General features: G+C 42.0%; 1 protein-coding gene across 1 annotated transcript in view; it reads right to left on the reverse strand.

Annotated features, from left to right (window-relative positions):
- Positions 1-22,658, reverse strand: part of LOC121614372 (neurexin-1a-like) — a 247,551-nt gene that overhangs the window by 129,340 nt on the left and 95,553 nt on the right. The window contains 7 exon segments of the mRNA XM_041948203.1: positions 1,542-1,715; positions 2,391-2,581; positions 3,648-4,029; positions 4,873-4,995; positions 11,056-11,082; positions 13,638-13,841; positions 20,732-21,115. Of these exon segments, the coding sequence (XP_041804137.1) occupies positions 1,542-1,715; positions 2,391-2,581; positions 3,648-4,029; positions 4,873-4,995; positions 11,056-11,082; positions 13,638-13,841; positions 20,732-21,115 (1,485 nt within the window).

Here is a 22,658-nt window from a genome sequence, read left to right on the forward strand (position 1 = left end):
TAGAATTTGATACAAGATGGTAATGATACTTGTATTCCTATGGGACTGAAGCCCATTTCATATGGCAGGTGGGTGAATTCAAACTAGGCAGTCATCTTGCTCAGGGGCATGTGGAAAGTGTGGAGGTAGAGACTGTGGAGAGGTGGGTGGGGGGGCAGAGACATTGCAGATGCAAAGAAGGGAGGGAAATCAGACTCTGTATCAAACAGACAAAGCTATCTACCTTGCAAGTCAGCTTTCATCAATGCAACTTTTGTCAGCAAAATAATAGGAAAGGAAAAGGCAAAGTATACCAGCTGTTAGTAAAGCACCAAGACGTCAGAGATGGAGCAACAGAAAGACAGACTGTTGAAGCAGGAAGAGACAGAGCAAGGACTGAGGCGGGCGTCTGTCCTCAGAAAGAGCCAGAGGGGAAAACTGTATTGTATTATGGAGGCTGGGTTGAGCTATAGCAACTACTCTCAAAATGGCATCAGCAATATGAAGTAAAAGCATGCAATTGTTAAGTCATTATTATGAGAAGTCGATCTGTTTTGTCAGTTATGCCCAGTAAAATTTCAAGAAATAGAAAACCGCATATTTTCTCTCTCATCTTCTTAAATTGTCCCTGTTGTGGTCAAATGCTATCAGCAACTATATGCTACCTTCTGACTCCTTTAGCACAATTCAGTAAATGCGATATCATAGAAGCCATTTTCCACTGAGAACAACCATTGATACTCCATGGCACAAAACAACAAGTTTGACAGAGCCGCATAGGTTGCTGCTGAATTTGATTACATTTGTAATGCTGGAACATGAAAAGATCAGAAGTTGTGTGCTCAATAGAAAAAGAGTGGATGAATTGCGAAATTAAACTAAGTGAGTGAAGTTGAAAAATAAATCAAATATTGTCTCTGGATGTGGTGCACACATTAGACTGGGCAAATGATATTCATGCATGCAACAAAGGCTTCATACATAATTCAAAAGGATTGCTTCTGGCAAACTCTCAGATCCAGCAAGCATGCACAGAGCAAAACAGAATGGGGATAAAATGGAAAATAACACTGGCAGGACAAATATGGCAGAGAGAATAATCAGATTATGGCTAAGTGAAACAGAAATGATTGCCTGTGGAGGAGTGTCGGAGCTTGATGCATTCTAACAGAATACTAACACACTTTATGGATGTTAAATTATGTGCCACAGGTTGGCAGTGTGGGTGCCTCGCTGGGTGTGCTCCACTGACAGTGTACGTGTGTCCTTGTCGCACAAGTGTGAGAACAGGAAGACTGAGCAGCGAACGAGCTCCGCATGGTGTCGCAATGACCCTTTGGGATAGCTGTGTGTTAATGAGCGGAAACATGAGTAATTAAGAGAAGAAAGCTTTTCTGATTCCACCGGTGAAATCAGATATAAGTGATAATCTATTAATAATCAAACTAATAAAACTAAGAACTGAGCTTTTGTTTGAACTTGTAATCAACATTAAAAAAAAAAGTTCAAGTTTTAAAGTAACATACTGAGCTTGAGTTTCCTTAGCAGGATGAGCGACTCACCTTCACATCCCCTCTCGATCTGTCCCACACAGTCCAGAGCATCTGACATCAGGTCTGGGAGCCGCCCGTTCAGATCCACTGATGCCAGACAGCCTTGAAAGCCCTCCTTAGCATGCACCAGTTTGGGCAGCTCCTTGTACATCTCCTTAGCCACCCCACCGATGAAAAGGTTGCCTGTGTGGAAAGAACAAATAAGACAACACTGACCCCTAGTGGAAGCAATACGTGGTACCAAGCTTACTATATCAAGCTTGGTACAGTGAACAGGCACTAGCATTATGAAGTCAATTACAAGCTGGATGACACTGTATTTTCCTTACTAAAGAACACAATGTTATTCCTAATAAACAATAACAGAGTGCTGTTAATTTTTGTCAGTCTTGCTTTTTTTGTAATTGTGTCAAATTATATTTTATTGCACAATGGCACAATATCAATATTGTTCTTTTCACGTCCAAGACAGAAATTTTTAATAACAATAATTCTTCCAGGTGTCTCATCTGCCAATACCCCTCTGGTTTGAAAGGTTGCGTCTTTTGAACTGATAATTATTTCAGATCATTTTTATCCAAGGTTGGTCTGCTGACCAAATGGTCTTTTCTATGAGCTCCCTGCTCCACATGTACAGCGCCAGCGTTGGCCACGGAACAGATGGTGGTTTAGCTCCTTGCTCAAGGGTACCTCCGTGGTGGTAATGAGTGAGGGCCAAGCATTGCTTTTTCCCTCCAGCCCTGCAGGGTTTATCCTGCTGGTGCAACCTTTCAGTCACGTCTCTCACCTCTAGGGCACTGCTGCCCCAATTTAATGAAATCTGGAAAAAAAACATAGAAATTCACTATGCCTACGCACCCTTCAGGTCCAGGTTTTTGGCTCCTGTGGTCGTCTGCGTGGTGACCTTGGTATCAATCTTCACAGTGTGGAGGTTGTTGGTGTCCCTGGAGATTATGACATTGTGCCAGTGGTTGTCGTTCAGGGGCTTGTTTGAGTTGCCTTTGATCAAGTGGGCTCCATTTCCCAGGTCGGACACATAGTGCAGGTAACTGGAAATAGATATTTAACAACATGAGTGGATGCAACCACGGACACAAATGGAAGGAAATGAAAGCATGGCATTATGAAAAAGGCAGCACTGCGGGCGTTCCCAGAATTCTACAAACAAGAAGTGGAAAAGAAGTGCAGGAAACCTCTGAAAACTGGAGCGAGAGTGTGCACGAGCATGTCTGCTGGTGCTGCAGTGCCTGTGCGTTCAAATGTGTAGATACGAGAGTATCGGAAAGTGCAGCTGTCTGAAAAGGAGCTAAATAATTGGCAGGTTGCAGAGTTAACAAAAGGTTCTGGGCTGTGCTGAACAAATTGGTATTAAATTCTTTGGTTTACAGGCAATTTATGATTTGCACGCTCATTTTAATTAAAATGTATGACTTTAATGTTCAGCACACTGAATAACACCTTAACTTCAGGCGTTACTTAAAAGAAGGTCATTCTATAGCTGCAATTCAGCAATAAGAAACACAGCCTTGTGTAGCTGATTCCCTTTTATGTTGGGTATTTGTTGTGCCTTCATGAAGATTAAAAAGAACAGTAATAGCCGAAAGCTCTTTCAGTAAATATTCTGGCACAGAGGTGATAAGAAAATAATTTGAATTCCCATAGTAATGGCTTTAAAACTGTCAAGAATTATATTCTGTTTAGAAACTGTCACATACTATGAAGAGCTGCTTTATTAAATCATAATCCCTTTATATGGAGATTCTTACATAAATAATGATCTTGCTATACTAAACTAATTCAACTCAGTTTAAAGCTTTTTTCATTTCCCATTTGCTGGTCTTCACCCCCGGCGGCAGGCAGGCCAGCCCTATAAATAAAGTAAGGTGTTTGTAAAGAGTTGTGTGGTAACTGCGGCATGTGCAGCCACCTCATCTGAGCAAAGAAGCAAGAGAGTGGTACTGGTAACACTGTTGGCTGACAAGTTATGTCAAGGCACAAACACAACAGCAATGAGCGCTAAATGCAGCAATTAAGGAACAAAATATGTCTTCGGTTTGTTATTTTAAGGTCTAAACTGCCCACTTCAAGAAACTTTAAATGAAAGTATCCACTTACCCTTTGACCAGCTCCACCACAATGAAGTCATTCCCATCGCCGCTGTTATACAGGATGAGACCATCGGAGGAGGTGGTTTTGAACTGAAAGAAAAGGTGCATGGAGTAGTAGGCCTGCAGAGTGGTGAGGGTCACATAGCTGGAGCGCGACTTGAACGTGACAGGGTCAGCGATGATGTTCTTGAAGCCGATCATGGCGTTCAGCTCGCAGTAATCGATGTCACCGTTTTTACAGAGGTCTATGTAGGCCATGCCATTGAAGGAGAGGCTCTGGAGGTGGCCGATGAAGTTGGACGGCACCATGGACATGAAGCGCTTCTCTGTCACGATGCCCGTCTCAATGTTATGGAACTCCAGCTGGGTGTGGTCACCCGCCATTTGACCTTGGATCAGCAGAGGGAGGGGGGTGGAGATGTTATTGTGTTATTGGGGGAATAGGACAGCTTTGCGATTAAAGGGTCAACAACAGATCTAAATAATGACAGTGACACCATACGACATTAAAGACATCTAATATTAATTCCAGAAAAAAACTAAAAAGAAATTAAAGCAGCATTCGAGCAACATTTCTGCATTCGTACATAATGCAATAATGAGTTTATACAAGAAATTATCAGATGCAAATGTGCAAATGTGAGGAGTTTGTTTTCTATAAACTGTAAATCAGGTTGTGCATTAGGCAACACAGTGATGTAAGATTTTCTATGAAGGAAAGTACAGAACAAATAAACAATAAAGTACAGACTGTATGTCCTAAAATAATACATTTTCTGCTGCTTAAGGCTCCACAGACAGTCCATTCAAATGGTCTTGTTGTAAAATGAAAAGTACCATTACCTTAAACTTGTACTATTCTCCCATAATGAGAAAATTCAGGACATTGTGCCATATTACTGAATTTTGTAGCCATCTTTACATATTCATCATTCTGCTAGAGGACATCATTTTAACATTGTGTTGCTTTGTGCAGCAACATTTTGTCCAACATGAATAGGAGAGCTTTAATAATACACTTCAGAAAAGGAAATTAACGAATGCTCTCTCCAGATGAGCAAAACATCTAACCTCAGCACAGTAAATCATGGATAACACACTTGAAGTCGTCTCTTATTCTGTCACAGAGCTTGTGTCTTACCTAGAACCCGAGAGCCCAACAAATTCTGGCTAATTTAAGTTTGTAAGAAGAAAAATAGGATTCTGTCAGAGGAACAGTGGATGAGAAGTACCTTCCACGGGCAGCAGATCATCTACGGTCAGTTTCAAACTCTTGCCCCTCCTGAACACGCGCACTGTGTGCCACTCATTATCGTTCAGATTCTGACCCGCAAAAATAGTCTCTGGACCTTTGCCTGCAGGACAGTCCAAACAACGGTTAACACACATGCAGGCATACACAGCACATACATTACAGACAGGCTAGGAGATAGAGAGGGGGGAGATCGACAGCAGGACAGAGTGGATGAGTTAAATAGTTTGACAGAGGCAGAAAACATTAAGGTAAACATACTTAATGGTCCATAAAAACACATCATTCTGACTTGCATTTGCTGTACTGATCGCACCATTAGATAGGGCAACAAATTTCTGAATTCTCACTGAGCACCATGTTCCTCAAACCAAGAGGAGGGAGGCAGCAATCAGGATGTCACATTATTATTACCGACAGTATTCACATGAACTGTTTTGCTGTAAATGTATAGTGCCTAAATAAACATGGGATAATTACACTTTTCATTATAGCTCATTTCTTGTGGGATTATTTTTATTCCTATTGCGCCACTTGGTGGCAGCAAATAACCACCAAAAGACTGCGACAGAGTGAGGCAACCCCAGCTTCACTCTCCATCTTGTTTACCTAGTGTGAGCCAGTGTTTGATTTCTCTCATGTCCACCACATGAAATGAAACAGTGATACAGAAAGAAAAACTCGCCTCCTCTAACAGGAGCAGTGCGCTTGGTGGTGAGAAAAACAAAACCCTTAAAAGCTAAACAGGGAGGCCATTGTCTCTGGAAATCCAGGAAATACAGAATGCGATTTTTTAATCGGCACCCTTGAAAATAAATGGGTGTTGCAGCAGGCAGCTTGTAGCTTATGTTGTCAGTGAAACTATAGAACCTGCGCAAATTCTATTAATAAGTCATGCACTTTCATTAAATACATAAATAATACCAAATGACCATTCAGCTGAATAACATTTGACTAATAACACTTCACATCTGACTCATTCCTTCACAGATACCAGCATTTTAATATTGCATGAAGTGTGTCACTGCTAGCAGGCGGTAATGGAGATGTCACACAGAATCATGGTGCCAAAAGCCTCAAAGAGAGATAATCGAATTTAGAATCACAGATAAATCAGAGCGACTGCACCAAATCTCTGATCTCATGAGCAGAAAGAAAAAAATATAGAAAAAAAAACAACAACCCTTCTTTAATTTAGAAATTCCAGCATGGGTCCAATTGGGGCAACACATTATTTTTTCATGCAGCCTCCGTCTTGGAGCATCTTTGATTTGCTACATTGCTCTGATGTTCTCCTGCTGGGCACACGTAACCAAACAGGCCAATGAGGACGTGCCACTGTGACACTATTAAAGTCCCCTGGCTCTGGATACCTTGCCCACTGCGGGGAGCATTTCAGATGGGTGCCAGGTTCATTCCCCTGCACCCATTTATGGCTATTTATTTTGTCCTTTTCTGCAATCTTCAAAGCCCCAATGCAATGTGTATGCAAATCTGAGGGTGCCAAAGTACTGGGACACACTCAATCTCAGAGGCACAGTTCTGCTTTGTAAGCACTAAACACCGGGGCAGGATTGAAACCAGACGACTGGCGAGGGATTAAGGAGGAGAGATATGAAATAATGGGATGGAGTTGGACTTGAAAGCATGCTTGATCTTTGCCTTCTATCATCCTGTCCTTGTTGCTCTCCAAGGAGGAAAGAAAGGGAAGGGGAAAAGAGGTCAATCGTATTAAGAAGCACATTGCTGCACAGCGTTCACTGCTGTAGAGCCTGAGTTCATGCCTGTAGTGCAGTCTGTGGTCCAAACGGCCAGCTGCTGGCTGGACATTAAGGGCCTTTGGTCCCAGGGTCTGCCGCGTCCAGCCCTTTCTAGTGCCCTCACTGATAGTGATCTATCTGCTGTGATGGATCTACAGTGATCTCTCCCTGCCTCATTGACTTCAGGCCCAAGGGATCAGTGGAGAAGTGCGGCAAGGGGCAGCATGGGAAGATGTGATTATCCAGTCAATCAGCTCTGGCTGGCCGGATGACAGGCCAGATTCTGGTGCCGCCCGTCCCGACACCGTGACTCACCCAGGTGGAGGGAAGAGGGACTGGCTGACCAAGCAGCAGGCCGCCACTGCTGGATTACTGTCAACACAGACATCAAGGAAGTGCACATGGCAAGGAAAGCTTAGCAGGCTACATCACTAGCCAACCTGCTTGTCCAATCAATGCCTTGCTGACTGAAAAGCCTTCGTGAAAATGTTTAAGCAAGCAGAGGTTAAATAGTGTTAAAACAATAAATGACGACAATCAATACTAATCTGCAGCGGCCATTTGCATTCACGTTTATTCGTTTTAGAAACTGAGACTGCTCGACACTGGAGATGTTTTGACCACGGCTGTCATCACATTGCTGAGATTGACAAGTTTTTTTTTTTTCTGTTAACTACCTGCTGGCTTAACAGGAAAGTCCCTCAGCATGCTGTAACTTTGGGGGATGTCAATGTTTACTCCCAGCTTTTAATTTAAGTAGCTAATGTTTGTTACAAGGACCACTGAGCCATCATATTAGCCTCTTTATAAAACTAATTCAGTGCAACCATAAAGAACCTCCTCATAATTGCTCCTGCTTAATTTCAAGTACTGTTCTTTCCCTTCACTGGATATTAAAAACATACGGGTACATAATAAGGTTTTAATTTTAATGTAATTTTGGAGATTGTAATTGTATTTTTGCTAAAGGGAGAAAGTCTAACTTTTTGGGAATAGCAGGCAAGGATATTTTATGCTTCCCCATATTAATACCTTATTCCAACCTTCCCTTGTAAAATTTGCTATGCAAAAAATAGTTGCGTCAAAATGATGACTATTATCTTTGGATTTTAGGGCCAAGGCTGTGGTCCAAGAAAATTTTATTAACTCTGAAAAGTAGAACCTTCAGTTCAGCCCCCCTCCACAACCCAATGATTTTCATACGGTTCCTTACTAGATCAAACTTCATGCTGTCATGACGGGGGGATATTTTGTTATCTTCGGGTTGATTCATCTACACTATATTGTTCAGACACAGATAGAATCAAGCAGTTTTGTGTCACCAAGGATGAGAGAAGCCTTTTAAAGGTAAAGGTAAGCACTATTACAGTGTATTCCACCAAAGGCTGGGGAAATACATGGCTGGAAAGGTTCCTTTCTATATGTGTCAAGCACAGCCAGACTGAAATCTCAATGCTAATTTATTCCCATTCTACAGAACGTGCAGTATCTTTATTCAGACAACAGTTTGATTACAGGTCTGAAGGTGTGCACTGGCAAGATTTGAGCATTTTAGCTGTATGCTGAAAAATAATGAATGGGCTGAAAAAAGAACTTGATAGTAAAATGATTGTAATCCTGAACACCGTGGTCGTCAAATAATTCTTGTAATGCCACAAAAATCCATTCGAATTAATATTAAAAGGTTTTGTCATACACAAATTGTGCATGTGCTCAATAATAAAGGCAATTTAACACAAGTCTTTGGATGATAAGTATGCACATAGCTCACCCCCCATATGTCCTCCCCTTAAATCAGCAACTCATTTTTCATTTCTAACATGCACACAGGTGTAATATCCGTGTAAAAGAATCTCCCGCAGCTCTTTCACACTAAATACGTCAAAAATGAAAGATTGAAGCGTGGAAAAGACCAATTATGAGAGAAAAAGAGCCTTGGGATGTTGCTCAAGAAGGTCATGGAGGAAATAATCACATAAAGTGCCCCTCATCACTGCATCCTGGCTACACTGTAAATTGTGATTATCCTGCAGTTCAAGTTAATGAATAATAGAAGACCAGAATGGCAGACCCCCACAAAAAAAAGCCAATCTGTCACAAGATATTTTTAGTTCATATTTTTAGTTTGTTGTCACTCAGTGCCTGTTAACAGTGTTTAAGTTGAAGTGCCAGTGTTTTCTTCAGACAGCTCTGGGCAGCCCCAGGGAGCTTAGGTCCCTAATTGACAGTGATGTGTTCTTTGAGTCGGTGCTGAAATTCTTCATCCACCAAGCTGACCGGAGCTGCAGCGCCTGACAAGACACATTAATTAACACAAGAAAAAAAGGGAAAAAAAAAGAGGACAAAAATAACACGGAGAAAAATAACAGCCGAGAAAAAAAATGAATTAAACCCTAACTCTTCATAAGTGGAAATGCACTGGCTTAACACAGTTCTTTCCAAGAACTTCAATTCAACATTTTCTTATGACACAATTAGGTCTGGATCTATTAAAGAAAGTGCTACTGTTCCCTGCTTCATTTGTATATTTTATTTAAATACTAGCTTTCCATTTAACTTAATGTAAAATGTTGATGGGATCAAAATACTTTCTCTTTTGTAAGATCTTGAACATTTGTAGCTTGGGTAGAGTATGCGTGCAAAACATTTACAGTCTATTTCTTTAAATCTATAAAACATCAACTCATTCTAGAAAGGTGAGCTCAGTGTCATTAAAGACTATCATTTTTATGGCGGCTAAAGGAATTATATTATGAAAACATACACAAACAGAATTCAGACCAATATATCATGCCAGCATAAAATGACTTAAATGCAAAAACGGAGCAGTGCTGTATGGTAATTTTTCATTTTACATTCTTCCCACAGTCTATGTGTGATCATCCAGCCTATTTAGGACACACTGTTTGATGCCAGTGACAATATGCATTTTTAAGATAGTGTATGTTGTGAAATACAGAGCTCTTTACCTGCAACCAGCACTCATTTCACCAGTGCTGCACACCTATTTTTGCAAAATGCGTGCGACTGAATGGAACCAGAGAACATCAGTACAGAAAAATGAATAACTAAATACAGAAATAAAGCAATCAGTCAAATGGCATATATTAGAATAACAACCACTGGTGTTTGTGTATGCACAGATTATGCCTTCACACTGTCTTCATAAACCAAGAATGACCTTTTAAAGCACTGGAAGGGGGAATTAGAGCTTTGAGCTTTTTATTTGCATACACAAACAAGGGATGCAATCCAAGAAGCATGAACAATGCTATTTAGCATTTAGAAAGGTGTTAAGAAGAGCTGGCGCACAGAGGCATGTCTAGAGGTCACATCATGTGATTCTGTGTGGAGGCGTTTGTTGTGTAAGTCTCCGCGTCTCATCAGGCAATGACCTTCAAATACTGTAACACTTCCCAGACAAAAAGATCCAACACTCTTGTTTTCAGAGAGAACATTTAGTCCTTATATACAGTATGTGACACTGCATCCGAGAGCTCAAACTGCCTAATTTCAGTTGGTATTTACAGATACCATGAGTGTGTCTGTCACTTCAGAATCATTAAACAGGAAGAAGGCTCACCATTATGACTCCAGCAAGGTAATTATTAATTCATCACTGTTCCTGAATAATAAATGTCAGGGATATTTACCTCCCAAAATATTGCAATGTAACCTCTGTGTTGAAACACACACACACACACACACACACACACACACCCACCCACATGTGAATCCCACAACAAGATCTATTCTCTCTCCCTCCCTCTTTATCCCTTTCTTTCTGCTCTGTAAGGCAGGTTAATGAGTATAATAAAATCACACTCTGTATTTCCTCTGCGCCTTCAATGGCCTCATCAATTTACAACTGGCGTGAAATACTGAAGTAGAAAGGAAACAAACAAACAGAAAAAAAAAATGTGAGGGGGGAGAGACAGTGAAATCATGCATGTCTAAAATACCTGCACTTCCAAAGCGTGCGTTTTATATCAGCCTGAATTCATGAGTGAGAAGGTTTGTTAATTAGAAAGAAGTCTGTGTGTTGAATCACAGCTGACTGCCATATTTGGGTTCGTCATTAATTCAAGCCTCCCTCCATCTCCTCCCCACTGCTCATTATTCTCCTGGACAGCTGATGCACGCAACCACCACCAAGCAGTTACCGTGTACCCGTCGCTCCTGGACTCCTTATGATAAAATGTAATGTCTACGTCGAATGCAAGGTGCAAGTCAGATATATATCATATAAGCTATAGGGTATTTTAAGGCCAGGATCACATAATGGCTGCAGAGAATAAATTGTTAACATTTGTAACAACACTTCTAAACATTAATGTCCAGAAACAGTAAGAGTTAGAGAAGAAGAAGAAGAAGAAGAAGAAGAAAGGTGAACAGTAACTTACTGGTGGTACAGTTAATCCTGATACAATCTAGATGGGGAAGAATAGATGAGAGATAAATTCATCTTTCAACTTTACAGCTGCAGACATCATTAAAGCATACAGTCCACCCCTCTGGGGACACACACACGGACACTATCCGTCCTCTGATGCTCTCACCCATGGCTCCTCGAGCTGCAGCGAGCTGGTAAAAAGCACTGCAGTGTAGCTGTGCCAGAAGAGCACAGCGTGGTTTATGGGAATACATGTGCCAGCACTGTAGAACAGGAAATCGTGATAGCTGAGGTTTAGTTATATGACATTGTTTGTACTGCTTTGTATTTCCATGTTGTTGCCAAACAAGTATTTTTTTCTTTTTACATTTTGCAAACTGGAGGATTTCTGTTCCTTTTTATGATATGATCTTCTACAAAGTATGAGAGCATCAGATTTCAGTCAGGGTCAGACAGGGCCAGCTGGAAGCTGTTCTGATTCTCTCCACCTCTGCTTCTCTCTTCCATCTATCTAACCGTCTTCACATCTATCCACCCATGCATGATGACATCAGCATTTTTGCTCTGGCTATTTTGCACCTCAATGTATTATCAAATTCACTCCATCATGTTACACCTTAACATTACGATACACTGATGATGCAAAAATTGCATTAGGGCTTCTACTATTCCTGACAATGCTATAAGTAAGTCTGCTTGTGGTGGAAAACAACTAGTATAAGAGCCGTATGTCTACTCAAGTATTGCACTAAAGTAAAATTTAATGTACTTGTACTTTACATGAGTGTTTCCATTTTATGCTACTTTAAACTTCACAACATTATAGAGGTCAACACTGCACTCACGTTACTCCATTAATCCGACAGTTCTAGTTGGTTTGGAGATTAACTTTGTACATAAAAAAACAAACAAAAAACATAAGGTCATTATAAAATATGGTGCACCATTACTGTATAGGCTGTATTACCTCACCACAAGTACAGTAGATAAAATTAGCTTCGCCTCAACCAGCATTAAAACGCTGCTTACATGTTCATGCATGTAGGCATAATGAGCACTTTGACTTGGTGCTTACGCATTTCTCTAATAATACTGCTCGACAGTATATAAAGTAGGTAGGATTTAGCTCCATCTCAACTAGGTGTGACACTGAAAAGCTACAAAAAATTATATATTATATGGTAGCAAGCTGGAAAAAGTAATTCTGCATGATAAGTAATTGCTCCTGTTACCATTTCCTGTAATTCTATGTGAGATTTTAAATGAAGGACTTACAATAGAGTACTTCACACTGTGATACTGCTGTTTCTACTTTCAGTAAAATATCTGAATACTTCAACCAGTTAGGACAAGCAGATTTATTTATTTTTTGCTTGTAACAATTTCTGATTCATCTTTCCATAAGGTCTACTTGTCATTATTATCAATACAAGAACAAACTAATCTATTACTATCTAGCACACAGTGAAGCCATTTGGAATCTGGCTAGAATCTTTTTTTTTTTTTTGTACCTAACAGTTCCTAAGGCTTAGCTCATGCCCTGCTCTGAGAAAGGTGACCCAGATCGAACTCCCCTCCCTTCCTTCCCATTTGGCCCTGCCTGTCGTGTGTTGTCAACCACAGCAGAAAAGTGGTCGCAAACAGCCAGAGACCGACACTAGCCTACCCGTGCAGGGAATGCTCTGCTTTTCCAAGGAGGGATGGGGGGAGACAAGCTTCAAGAGGCTGATGGCCGTGGACAAACTCACTAAACGTGTCAAAGATAATTCAAAAGAAAACAAAACACAGTGACCTGTTGTTTTCATCAAAGGGCATCTTTTTGTAGTCATAATGATCTGACTTGTCAGCCCTGTCAGCGTGAGGCGCTGTTGTGTCTTTTCTTTTTGTTGTCTTTCCTTTTCACGCAGTATCTTGTGGTTGACAGCAGACGCAGACTGTCTACTTTGTATGCGTCACTAAACGGCGCCGCTTAGGGAGCCCATTTCTGTTTAGCCACTGGAAAGGAGAAATAGATGGCTATCATTTGTGCAGCGTTGCTCTGTTTGGAAGATATCAAACTTTTCACAAGCTTCATTGGATTCTTTCCTGAGCAAATAAGCACACATAAAAAAAACACACACTCTTTCAATCTGTTCTCCTCTTTGCTGGGGGGTGTCTTTTCCTGTGCTGATTTATGTGCAATCATGCAATCCTCCATAAAGGAACAAATTAGAGGGCTTTGATTGGCCACAACTCACAATTAATGGCTGCATCATTTTAGGTAGCCACTAGTTATAAACTCAATGAAATGAAACCATGAAGGACCAGGGAAGAGTACAGCAGTATGTGTGCTGTGAGGGCGATGCCCTGTAAAGCAATACACATGTATGGAAGGGGATTTCAGGTTAGCTGATGAAGCGGGTAGCGAGCATTCCCTGCTGGGCCACGGCAGCTGTGCGCTCAACTGGCAGTGAGCGGAGAGCCGCAGACTCTTGCCATTGAAAGTCTTTCACACCTTCTCCTCCCATTCAAAATATGTATACGTGTGTGAGAGACAGTGTGTGCGTGGCATGTGACTTTGCAGCTGCAGTCGGCGTGTGTCCGAGGCGGTACCTAAATTGACAGTCAGGCGGACGCGGCCGCTCTCCAGCTCTAGACGCAGGGTGTCAGCCGACTCCCGAGACGTGGTGGCTATTAGGATGCCGTAGGCTCGCTGGGAGCGGAAGCGCAGAGACACATCCTCGGCTTCTGTGTGCATCACCACTGGCAGCTGGACCTTCATAAACTTACTGCCGTCGTAGCTGAGGACGGTCGCCTCTGCAGAGAGAATTAGCAGGAAAACGGGATGAGTGGTCAGAAGGAAGGAGTGCAGCAATTCTACGGTAAAACCAGTGACTGGGCTGTCAGTTCAGCTTTAAATGATGTCCTATTTGTGGATATAATTTAGTGTTGTGACTTGAAGGAATACATTAGGGCGGAGAAATTAAATAGCTAATATGTACATGAAGGTCACCAAACACACAGGGAAAAAGCCTATTATGTATCAGACAAATGCACTCAGATGCCGCTACTGCAAGCCTAGCAGCCTGGCACTGACATCCAGTCAGCATCCAATCCATTCATAAAGGAATGATCAAACAATGGAGTTGACAAACACAGGGACAACTACAGTCCTCCTGGAGCGTCTCAGACATGAGCTCTGCAGGTTTGTTAGGGAAGACTGCAGCGTCTCACTGACAGCAGACACCCCAAGTCCGTCTGACTCCAGATGAATCCAACAATTAGGCTGCTAGAATTACAAATACAACACAAAATCAATGGGTCAATTCAAAACTCACTGAGTAAGTGACTCCTAAGCTGCGTGTAAACAAATATGTCATCCAGGAGCAGTGTGTAAAGACTTGTCACAAGTCTAGCATCACATTACACAGTGTACTACAGCTGACAGCTACCCCGACTCCCTGCAAAGTCTGAGTCCTGTCTTACTCTGCGCCAATTTAAGTGGTGGCCAGTGAAAACACAGAGTATGGAGGCAGGTACATGTTAGGACAGGAGTGAAAAAAAACCAAACACGTCTTGACAAACAAATCTTACAGGAAAGGAAATAAAAGCAACTCCATAAATACAACCTAACATAGTGTTTGTGTTGTTTTTCGCAGAGAACTGGTGGCAGCTTTGCATCCACAATTCCTGTATCTGCAATATAATACTGGCAAACTACAAAAGGACAAATTGATATTGACTGAGGAAGAAAAAAAACACAAACAGCGACAGAATCGTAATAGTCTATGGACCTTGAATATTGAGCTTCTGCTCAGGGTGACTGCATTTACTCAAAGCATTAGGCAGCCGCCTGGAGAGATGCTGGGGAGATTGTTTAACGCTGGCAGGAGGTTGTAACAGCATTTCCGGTAGTGTAACTAAACCATAACCCAATAACAAAGCCATTACTGCAGCTGCAGCGCTGAGACAGATAGAAGCCGAGTTGGAGGGACGGGAGATGGAGAGTGGCGGGGGCGATAGGCTACCAATGTACACACACCACCTCATCACCACTTCCTCGTCACACAGAGCCAATGTCACATCCATCCCCTGGGATGACTCCGTCACATTCCTCACCCAAATCCAATTTCTCCACGCCCTCCTGGGGTATGCGGCAGATGACAGGGGCGTGTGACAAACGAGTTCTCACTGCTAAACTGTCTGCTTCCTGCCAGGCAGCTAAAGCAAAGAGCTGCATTTAGAAACTGTTAGCAGATGCCAGGAAAAATGGAGCTGCTGTTTAAGCTATCCTAATACTTGAAAAATGTTTGTCATGGTAATATTAGCGAGCACTTAGACCCAATGAGAGCATTTTCGAGTAGCAGCAAGTGTTTGACATATTCTCTATATGTAGCTGTATTCTCAATACTGTATACAAATAAACGGTTGTTCGGGTGTATGTTTACGCTGGGAAGATGGGATGTGAAAACCATTACTGCCAAACAATGAGTGACAGATCTGAGTGCAGCACTGTATAGAATTCCTGCTCCAGCGTGAACCTTACCCCTTTTAAAATGCCTCAGTCTGAAATGAGATCCATTGCACTTGTGAAAATATGCTCAAGGTGAAAAGGAAACAAAACACAAGAAGACAAATTGAACACATGCACCAATAATGACAAAAATGTTTTCAGCTCTTCTCTCATCTTAAAAAGAATATAGTAAACAGTATGGACGCCAATGGACTACCATTATTATAAGAATTCACGCCCACAAAGAATGAAGGTCAGAGGAAAAGTAATGATGACGTACCCGTTGCAACATCTCATACAAATAAGGAACAATTTATTCATATGAATAATTTTTTTTACACTGAATAGATGGATGAAATTAATCACAACTGGAGTAAACACTGCATTTCATCCAAGATGTCACCTCTGCTGAGATTCATGTGAGAAGTTGTCTAAAATGGCATAAATAAGAAAGTCCAGGTAGATATGAAAATATGGAGAATGACATGTGAGGGAATCATTACCTAATGTGAAGTGAGCACCTGTCAAAAATCCAATCCTGGAGGCCAAGTCATTTTTAATGGCACTCTGTGTTTAATATCAAAATAAATTGAGAGGACTGAAGCTGGAGCTTCTGTCTGTGCCAACCCAACAGGAGGCTGTCAGAGGGGAGACGGAGCATACCAAACTAAACCAAGCATTCATTTTCCATCTTGTAAAGCACAATACAACATTGTTTTCTGATTTTCACAAGAAAACAAGGAGTGATTGGAGGGTGGAGGGGTGGTGGTGGGGGGGGACCCACTTACAGAAGTAACAAATAAGGCTGTGCTACTAACAAGGGGGAGTATTGGCAGACAGGCACACAGTTCTTCCTGCATTCTCCCCTGAGGAGAACAGGCGCTGCAGGAAGGGAGAGCTGTCAGCTGCATGTCACAGGATTGTGATGTCCCACAGTATCAGGGCGCCAGGCCCAATCCAATTCAAAATTTGCCGGAAAACACCTGCCAAAGGCTTTTGGAAAATGTTTTCATGGCTCAGAGATATCATAAATAATTCAAAGCTGCTCATGTCTTCTTCACCGCAGCCCTCTTTGAGTATCTTAGTATACACAATCCAAGAAATTGACTCACTGGCTATTAAATGTGTGAAAACAAGGATTTTCAGATACAGTGAGACTATTCTCTTTCTATACAGAAAGAAACAGCATCATCGTGTGCCAACTTCACGGCTGCTGCTCTGTGACCATACGGCAACTTCATCAGGGCTACGAAATGAGAGCAAAGACAGAAAATGGATCAGTGTGTCCATTCAGAGCGGTGGAATCTGTAACTAAGAGCCAGGAATACACACCACAGCCAAGCTGGCAAAGATTTAGTATGCGCAAATTACGGTTTTCAGCCCATTGAGACTATTAAAGGAGAATTACCACTTAGTTTAATGATTTACGCGCTAATCTTGAGTCTTTGGTCTTCATTGTGCAATCAAGGTCTCTCCAACAAGATCTATCATATGAGCAGACATCAAAAGCCGTAATGTACTCTTACAGTCACATTTTCCATGTTTTACCACCAATTTTCTGCACATCTGTGTATATTGCCTAAGGGCGTGAGAGGACCAGTTTTCTCTAATTTGTGACTATATTCTAGTGTGGTGAATGGTGACTAACACACAGCGTGCTGTCAAAGGGCATGGCTAAAATGTGCTTTAATGCTTAAACTCAGCCATATTCCCCTTTGAGGGCATTTCACAATTACGCAATAACATTCTGCACCTCTTGGCTTTAGCTCCGGGCCAATGCCAAATGGCTTTATGCTCTGAAAAGCAATAAATGTGCTAAAAGAAACTGTTTTCTATATATATAGTAGTTATAGTAGTCTAATTTAACACATAATGGTATTATGTATTCTGTTCAAATGTTGTAGATATTTGTATTGTTGACTTTGTTTTGAAGCATGATATCTGACATTGAGATGCTGGCAATAATAAGCTTCCAGCTCAAGACGAATGTGTGTCACTGTATTTAACAACAAAATAAATATGATTTAAAGATCATAAAGTCCCTGTATATTGATAATCAGCATCTATCTTTATTCATCGCAGGTATGTGTACATAAGTATCCACCTGCAGTCGCTGTCTGTGTGAAATAATGCAGGTGCTTTCAGTCCTGGAATCAAGCATGTCATACCTCATTAGGGAATACGTGCATGTGCTGCAACACACCTACTACACCATCTGGGAGGCTGCCTCAGCCTCACACTGCAAGACTAATATTTGGGCTAATTAGCAACTGGAGGAACAATGAAGGGGAAGACATTTGGGATGTAAGGGGGAAAATTGCTTTGTCTGCTTAATTAAAATCTCTCAAAATAGGGCGAATAGCTCCATGGTTCTCTTCCGAAGCTCCACCTCCTGTTCCTTCCACTCGTTGTCGTCCTCCTCCTCCGCCATATGCAGTAGCTGTATTTTGCCACCGGGTGGTACACCATGCATGGATAAGTGAGAGCTGGGGTAATTCTTTTGACAGCTCCTCAGCCTGCTGGTGCCTGCTTCATCCTACCAGCGCAGAGGCAATCTGGAGCCATCAAAACAGCTGGCAGCACGCCAGGGCCCGTCCTCCGTACCACTGCTCCCACACACACTCTCGCCAATGCCAGCCTCATACACAGAGCACAGACAGCCAGAAAACAAGAGAGTTGGACGTGGGGAGCCAAGACGCCACAAGACGCTCGAGTGTCGGGAGGGAAGAGAGGGGGGTCATAGTGGCAGCACTTCCTGTGAAGTTGTTTCAAACGCAGAGCTGCATCTTTTCTGCTTTTGTTTTCTGCTGAGGCCAGAGTGGATTATGTCTTTTTGAATCCAAGAGCGCACTCCGGATAAGTAATTATCTTACTGAAGTGAAACGATCTGTATCCCATGCCCACTCCACCTCCCTCATATACTATGCCCTAATTCCTGTCAACTCATTAGCTAGAATGGAAGCACACATGTGGAGACTGAGGGCAGTGCAGAGCCAAGCCTAACTGACACATTTATCAGAGACTGAGGACAGTCAGTGTCTCTCTTTCATATATTCTTCTAATTCTTTCTCTAAAATTAAATATTAATGTCCTGTCTTAGTATGAACCACATCACTGCAATCACAGCACTTGTCACTTGTCACAAGACATTCAGGACTGAAAGAAGTGCACTCATAACAGCAAGCATCAAATCTTTCTGGCATCATGTGCTTTTGTTTTATTTTGCTTCCATTTGACTCAGCAGATTTCTGTCAGCATCCGGCCGCATCATTAGCATCTCAGCCAGACACTCTACATCCCAATTACGGGATATTTAGGCAACACTGTTCTACAAGGTGAATGACTTGAGCACCGGGGAGAAGCGCGAGCACACGTAGAGATGTGACACATGTGACTGCGAGGGATGTGTTGCATTCCAACTGGAGTTCATTTTTTCTCCGATGAGAGAACGCGTCCCCGCTGTCACTCCTGTGCAGATGCATCACGCTGTGATAACAGTGTGACATGCTTGAGCTCTTTTTGACATTAGCCTTGATTATGCATATGTTAACTGCTTGTGCTCATTTGCTGCTGACGCTCCATTGAGATTTCATGATGAAAAGCCTATACATACTGGTGCAACATAAAAGCTTCACCACTTGAGAGCAATCCTGACAGTTGGAATTTCTAAGGAAACATGGCAAACATTGTATTGGTTGAGGGTATTTGTGTTGATATTCATTATAAATTCCCTGTATAGAGTAGCTTTACATACAGAGAATATCCACTTCAGCTGATGCATTTGGCTATTATTAATTCATGAATACAAAATAAACATGTCATTAAGCCACTCTTCTATGGTTGAGTTAAAAAGAAAAACTATTGCATAACATTCTGAGACTCACTGATTTTCATAACACCCGATTCCGGCCCTATTAATATAAGTTAATATTGCTAATCTCGTTTTAGTGAATGTACTATAGATCCAACATATTTATTCACTCAGTCCGATTATGTAAATAAGCCTGGAATTTCAATTTTAGTCAGATAATAATTGCTCCAGAGCAGACCATATTAGCAAGTGAAGGATTTGGCTTCCTCACACAGCCAGTTGTTGTTTTAATCCGGCTAGATTTCAGTCAAAGCGGTCAAAGGGCAATCCTCTGGTCAAAAAGGTCAACAAGCTAATAGTGACCATGGAGAAAAGTGAGACTATGCTGATCTTTACATTTAGTGAACACAGAAATTTCCCCATGACTGGTTCTCATTTTCTGCAAAATTACAGATACGCAAACAACAAAATGAAATACAGTGAAAAGGACCTGCAGTGGAGCACAGAGGCCAGTTTAGCAAGATGGTCACAGGGCTAACTTCAAGCAAATGGACTATACTATACACAAGGACATAGACAATTATTGGTTATAATTCCATAATTCTACCAACATGACACACTACGGATGAATCTGAGATGGAGCTCTTTTTATTTCAATAGGAACACCTGTGTTTTCCATGTGATACACTGCTGCAGAGTCAGGTGCACGTCTGCTCCAGCTAAGACGTGGAGCTATAAGAGTTCACTGTGTGACACTCACTTCTTCTATTTCTCTTCTCTGGAGGTAATTGGGATAAGTATTCTGCACCAGGTCTGGTCATGAGCGAGTGGTTTGATGAGCCAAATGGTTAGCAGAAGACAGCCAATTTACAGGCTAGTGTGCATGGTGGACGTGACCATCAGTGTCTCAGTGGTGCATCAGTCAACTGCCACTCAAAATAGTCTAACATCAGCCAGTCAACACTATGCACGGCCTGACTCACTCTGTCTGCCTGTGGTTGTCTCCACAAGCACACTTTCTTTCCTGTCTTATATTGCTTTCAGGTTTGCTGTTTGAGAGCTGCTGATGTTCAACCATCAGCCTGGATAAAAAGACCACCTGCAGGCTTTTGTCTGGTGATGCTGTTCAACTTGCACTTGAAAAGAGGTCCCTTTCAGACAGAGAATACGAAAACTATAGTGTAGATAATTACAATCTTTTTTTTTCTGGTTGTCTTTGATGTCAATTATATTCACATTTGTATAATCTCATGCCTCGCTCAAGACAATGCATGGTGAAGTGTGTCAGCGTGCAGCATCGTCCACACACGGACAAATCCACGAGACAGAAATGACGTGCTTCCAAACCGCTGCATAGGCAATGTGACAAAAAGAAAGTCTTACCTCTTTCACAGGATCGTCCAAGGTATCCAGTCCCGGAGCAGTCACACACGTAGCGGTTCCAGCCCTCTCTACAGACACCGTTGTTTTGGCAGGGGTTACTCAAACACTGTTTGGGAGGCTCCTTGGAGCAGGAGGGCTTGACCCCGGCAGCCTTCTGGATCTCGGCCAGGCGCCGGACATCCTTACTCTGTCCGTCAATGAATAGATCGCGTATGCAGCCCACGTAGCCGTAGTTGAGTAGTGCTGTCCACACCTCAGTGGGGAACACCAGCCCCATTTTGTTCTCTGGCAGACCCCCGAGGTAGAGATTGTCATCCAAGTCCAGGATCTCACTTTCTCCAGGGGCTGTGTAGGCAGTACGGAGGGTGTTGATAGAGATGGTACCTGAAAAACAGAATAAGATAGAGTGGGATAAGTTTATTTTTTGCTTTTTTGTACAACTATGAGGTTATTCACCAGATGGACAGATTATAACACCTATTGCTGACTGTTACGATGCCAAAAGACACTACCTGGCCCACAGTAACACAAACATGCAGAGATGACCCATTTAAAGATGGCTTGATGAAGAAATTAGCTTAATTAGTGTTATCCATCTGGACAGGGTCAGGATTTTCTTCATTTAGAATGACTGATGAGTGTTGATAAGACACATTAATCACAGGACAGCTAGTCTATTAGCAGCCTAATCTGGGATCCCTACGAGTATCCTCTCCATTTTCCTTGGATTTCCCTTAATAAATCTCCTTTATCTATGAAGCAGTGGTCATAAAAAAGAAAGGGGAGGAAACAAAAATCGTTGGCCCCTCTATCATTTCAGCCAACCAACCAAACAAAACAAAACAAAAAACATCATAGCCATCTTTTAGGACTTGATTAACGGACTGCGGGCGTCTTTTTTTCCCCACCCTGTCTCTCCTTCTGTTTGCCTCTTCAACACATAAACCTGCAGTGAGAGTTTGTGTGTTTCCCCACCATGATTTATCGCTCTCATTCAGGTTTAATTCTCGATCTGGAGCACGGTAAACAACAGCGGACATGACTGGACTGTAAAGCTGTGGAGAGGAAGGCCTTACTGTGGGACTCAGACTGGGGTGATTAATTTGTATATGGATCTGTTACTCTCAGTGCAGGATCTATTGTGGATCTTTAATTAATGGTGGCTGCCTCCACTGGCCGCATCCTCATCCAGTAATCTATATACCGTGCTGCTGAGGATCCGCACAGGCCACTGCCTGGGGAGAGAGGCAAAGAAATCGTAGCGTAAGGATGCTCAAAAGTAAAATTGCCATAAAGTCATAATTTGCATTTTGAGTGGCAGATGCATGGCATGGCAGATATGAGGGAGCTATTAGCTGATTGCCTCGGGCTAAATGGCACAGTCCTGACTGCTTGTATGTGGTAGAAGAGCACAGCTTTTAAGTTACTTTTCCAGTCAAAGTGTTTATGTTGGGAAAACAAGCCCAAAGCCACACATGAATTTTCAACAGGGCTGCCTGGCACTTTTTAGAGACACATTAGACATTAAATGGGGCCTTTCACATTTCATTACAGCTACCACTAGCATGCATTAATATACATATGAATTATAAGAATAAAAAACTTATGAAACATATGATGAATATCCGTGTTTCTTCTTTCAATAAAAGCGGAAACATTGTGCCTTTACATTTTGATCTGGTAAATCTTAAGAAAGACTGCAACCAAATACCAAAAAGTACTGAAATCACTCTATAAGATAAAAATAACCTGAGTTATGTATGTTCTTTATAGCCAAGGTGAGCCAGCCTTCTTGCAAAAGTGCTTCAGGAGAGACAGCGAAGGACCTACTGCACAATGATTAACCTGGTCCCACTAACATGTTCCAGCTCTTTTCTCGGGGTCTTGGCCCCAGGCATCTGTTCCAGCACTTTCCTGCCGCCACCCA

Source organism: Chelmon rostratus, chromosome 11, assembly GCF_017976325.1.
Source record: "Chelmon rostratus isolate fCheRos1 chromosome 11, fCheRos1.pri, whole genome shotgun sequence".
Lineage (NCBI taxonomy): Eukaryota > Metazoa > Chordata > Actinopteri > Chaetodontiformes > Chaetodontidae > Chelmon > Chelmon rostratus.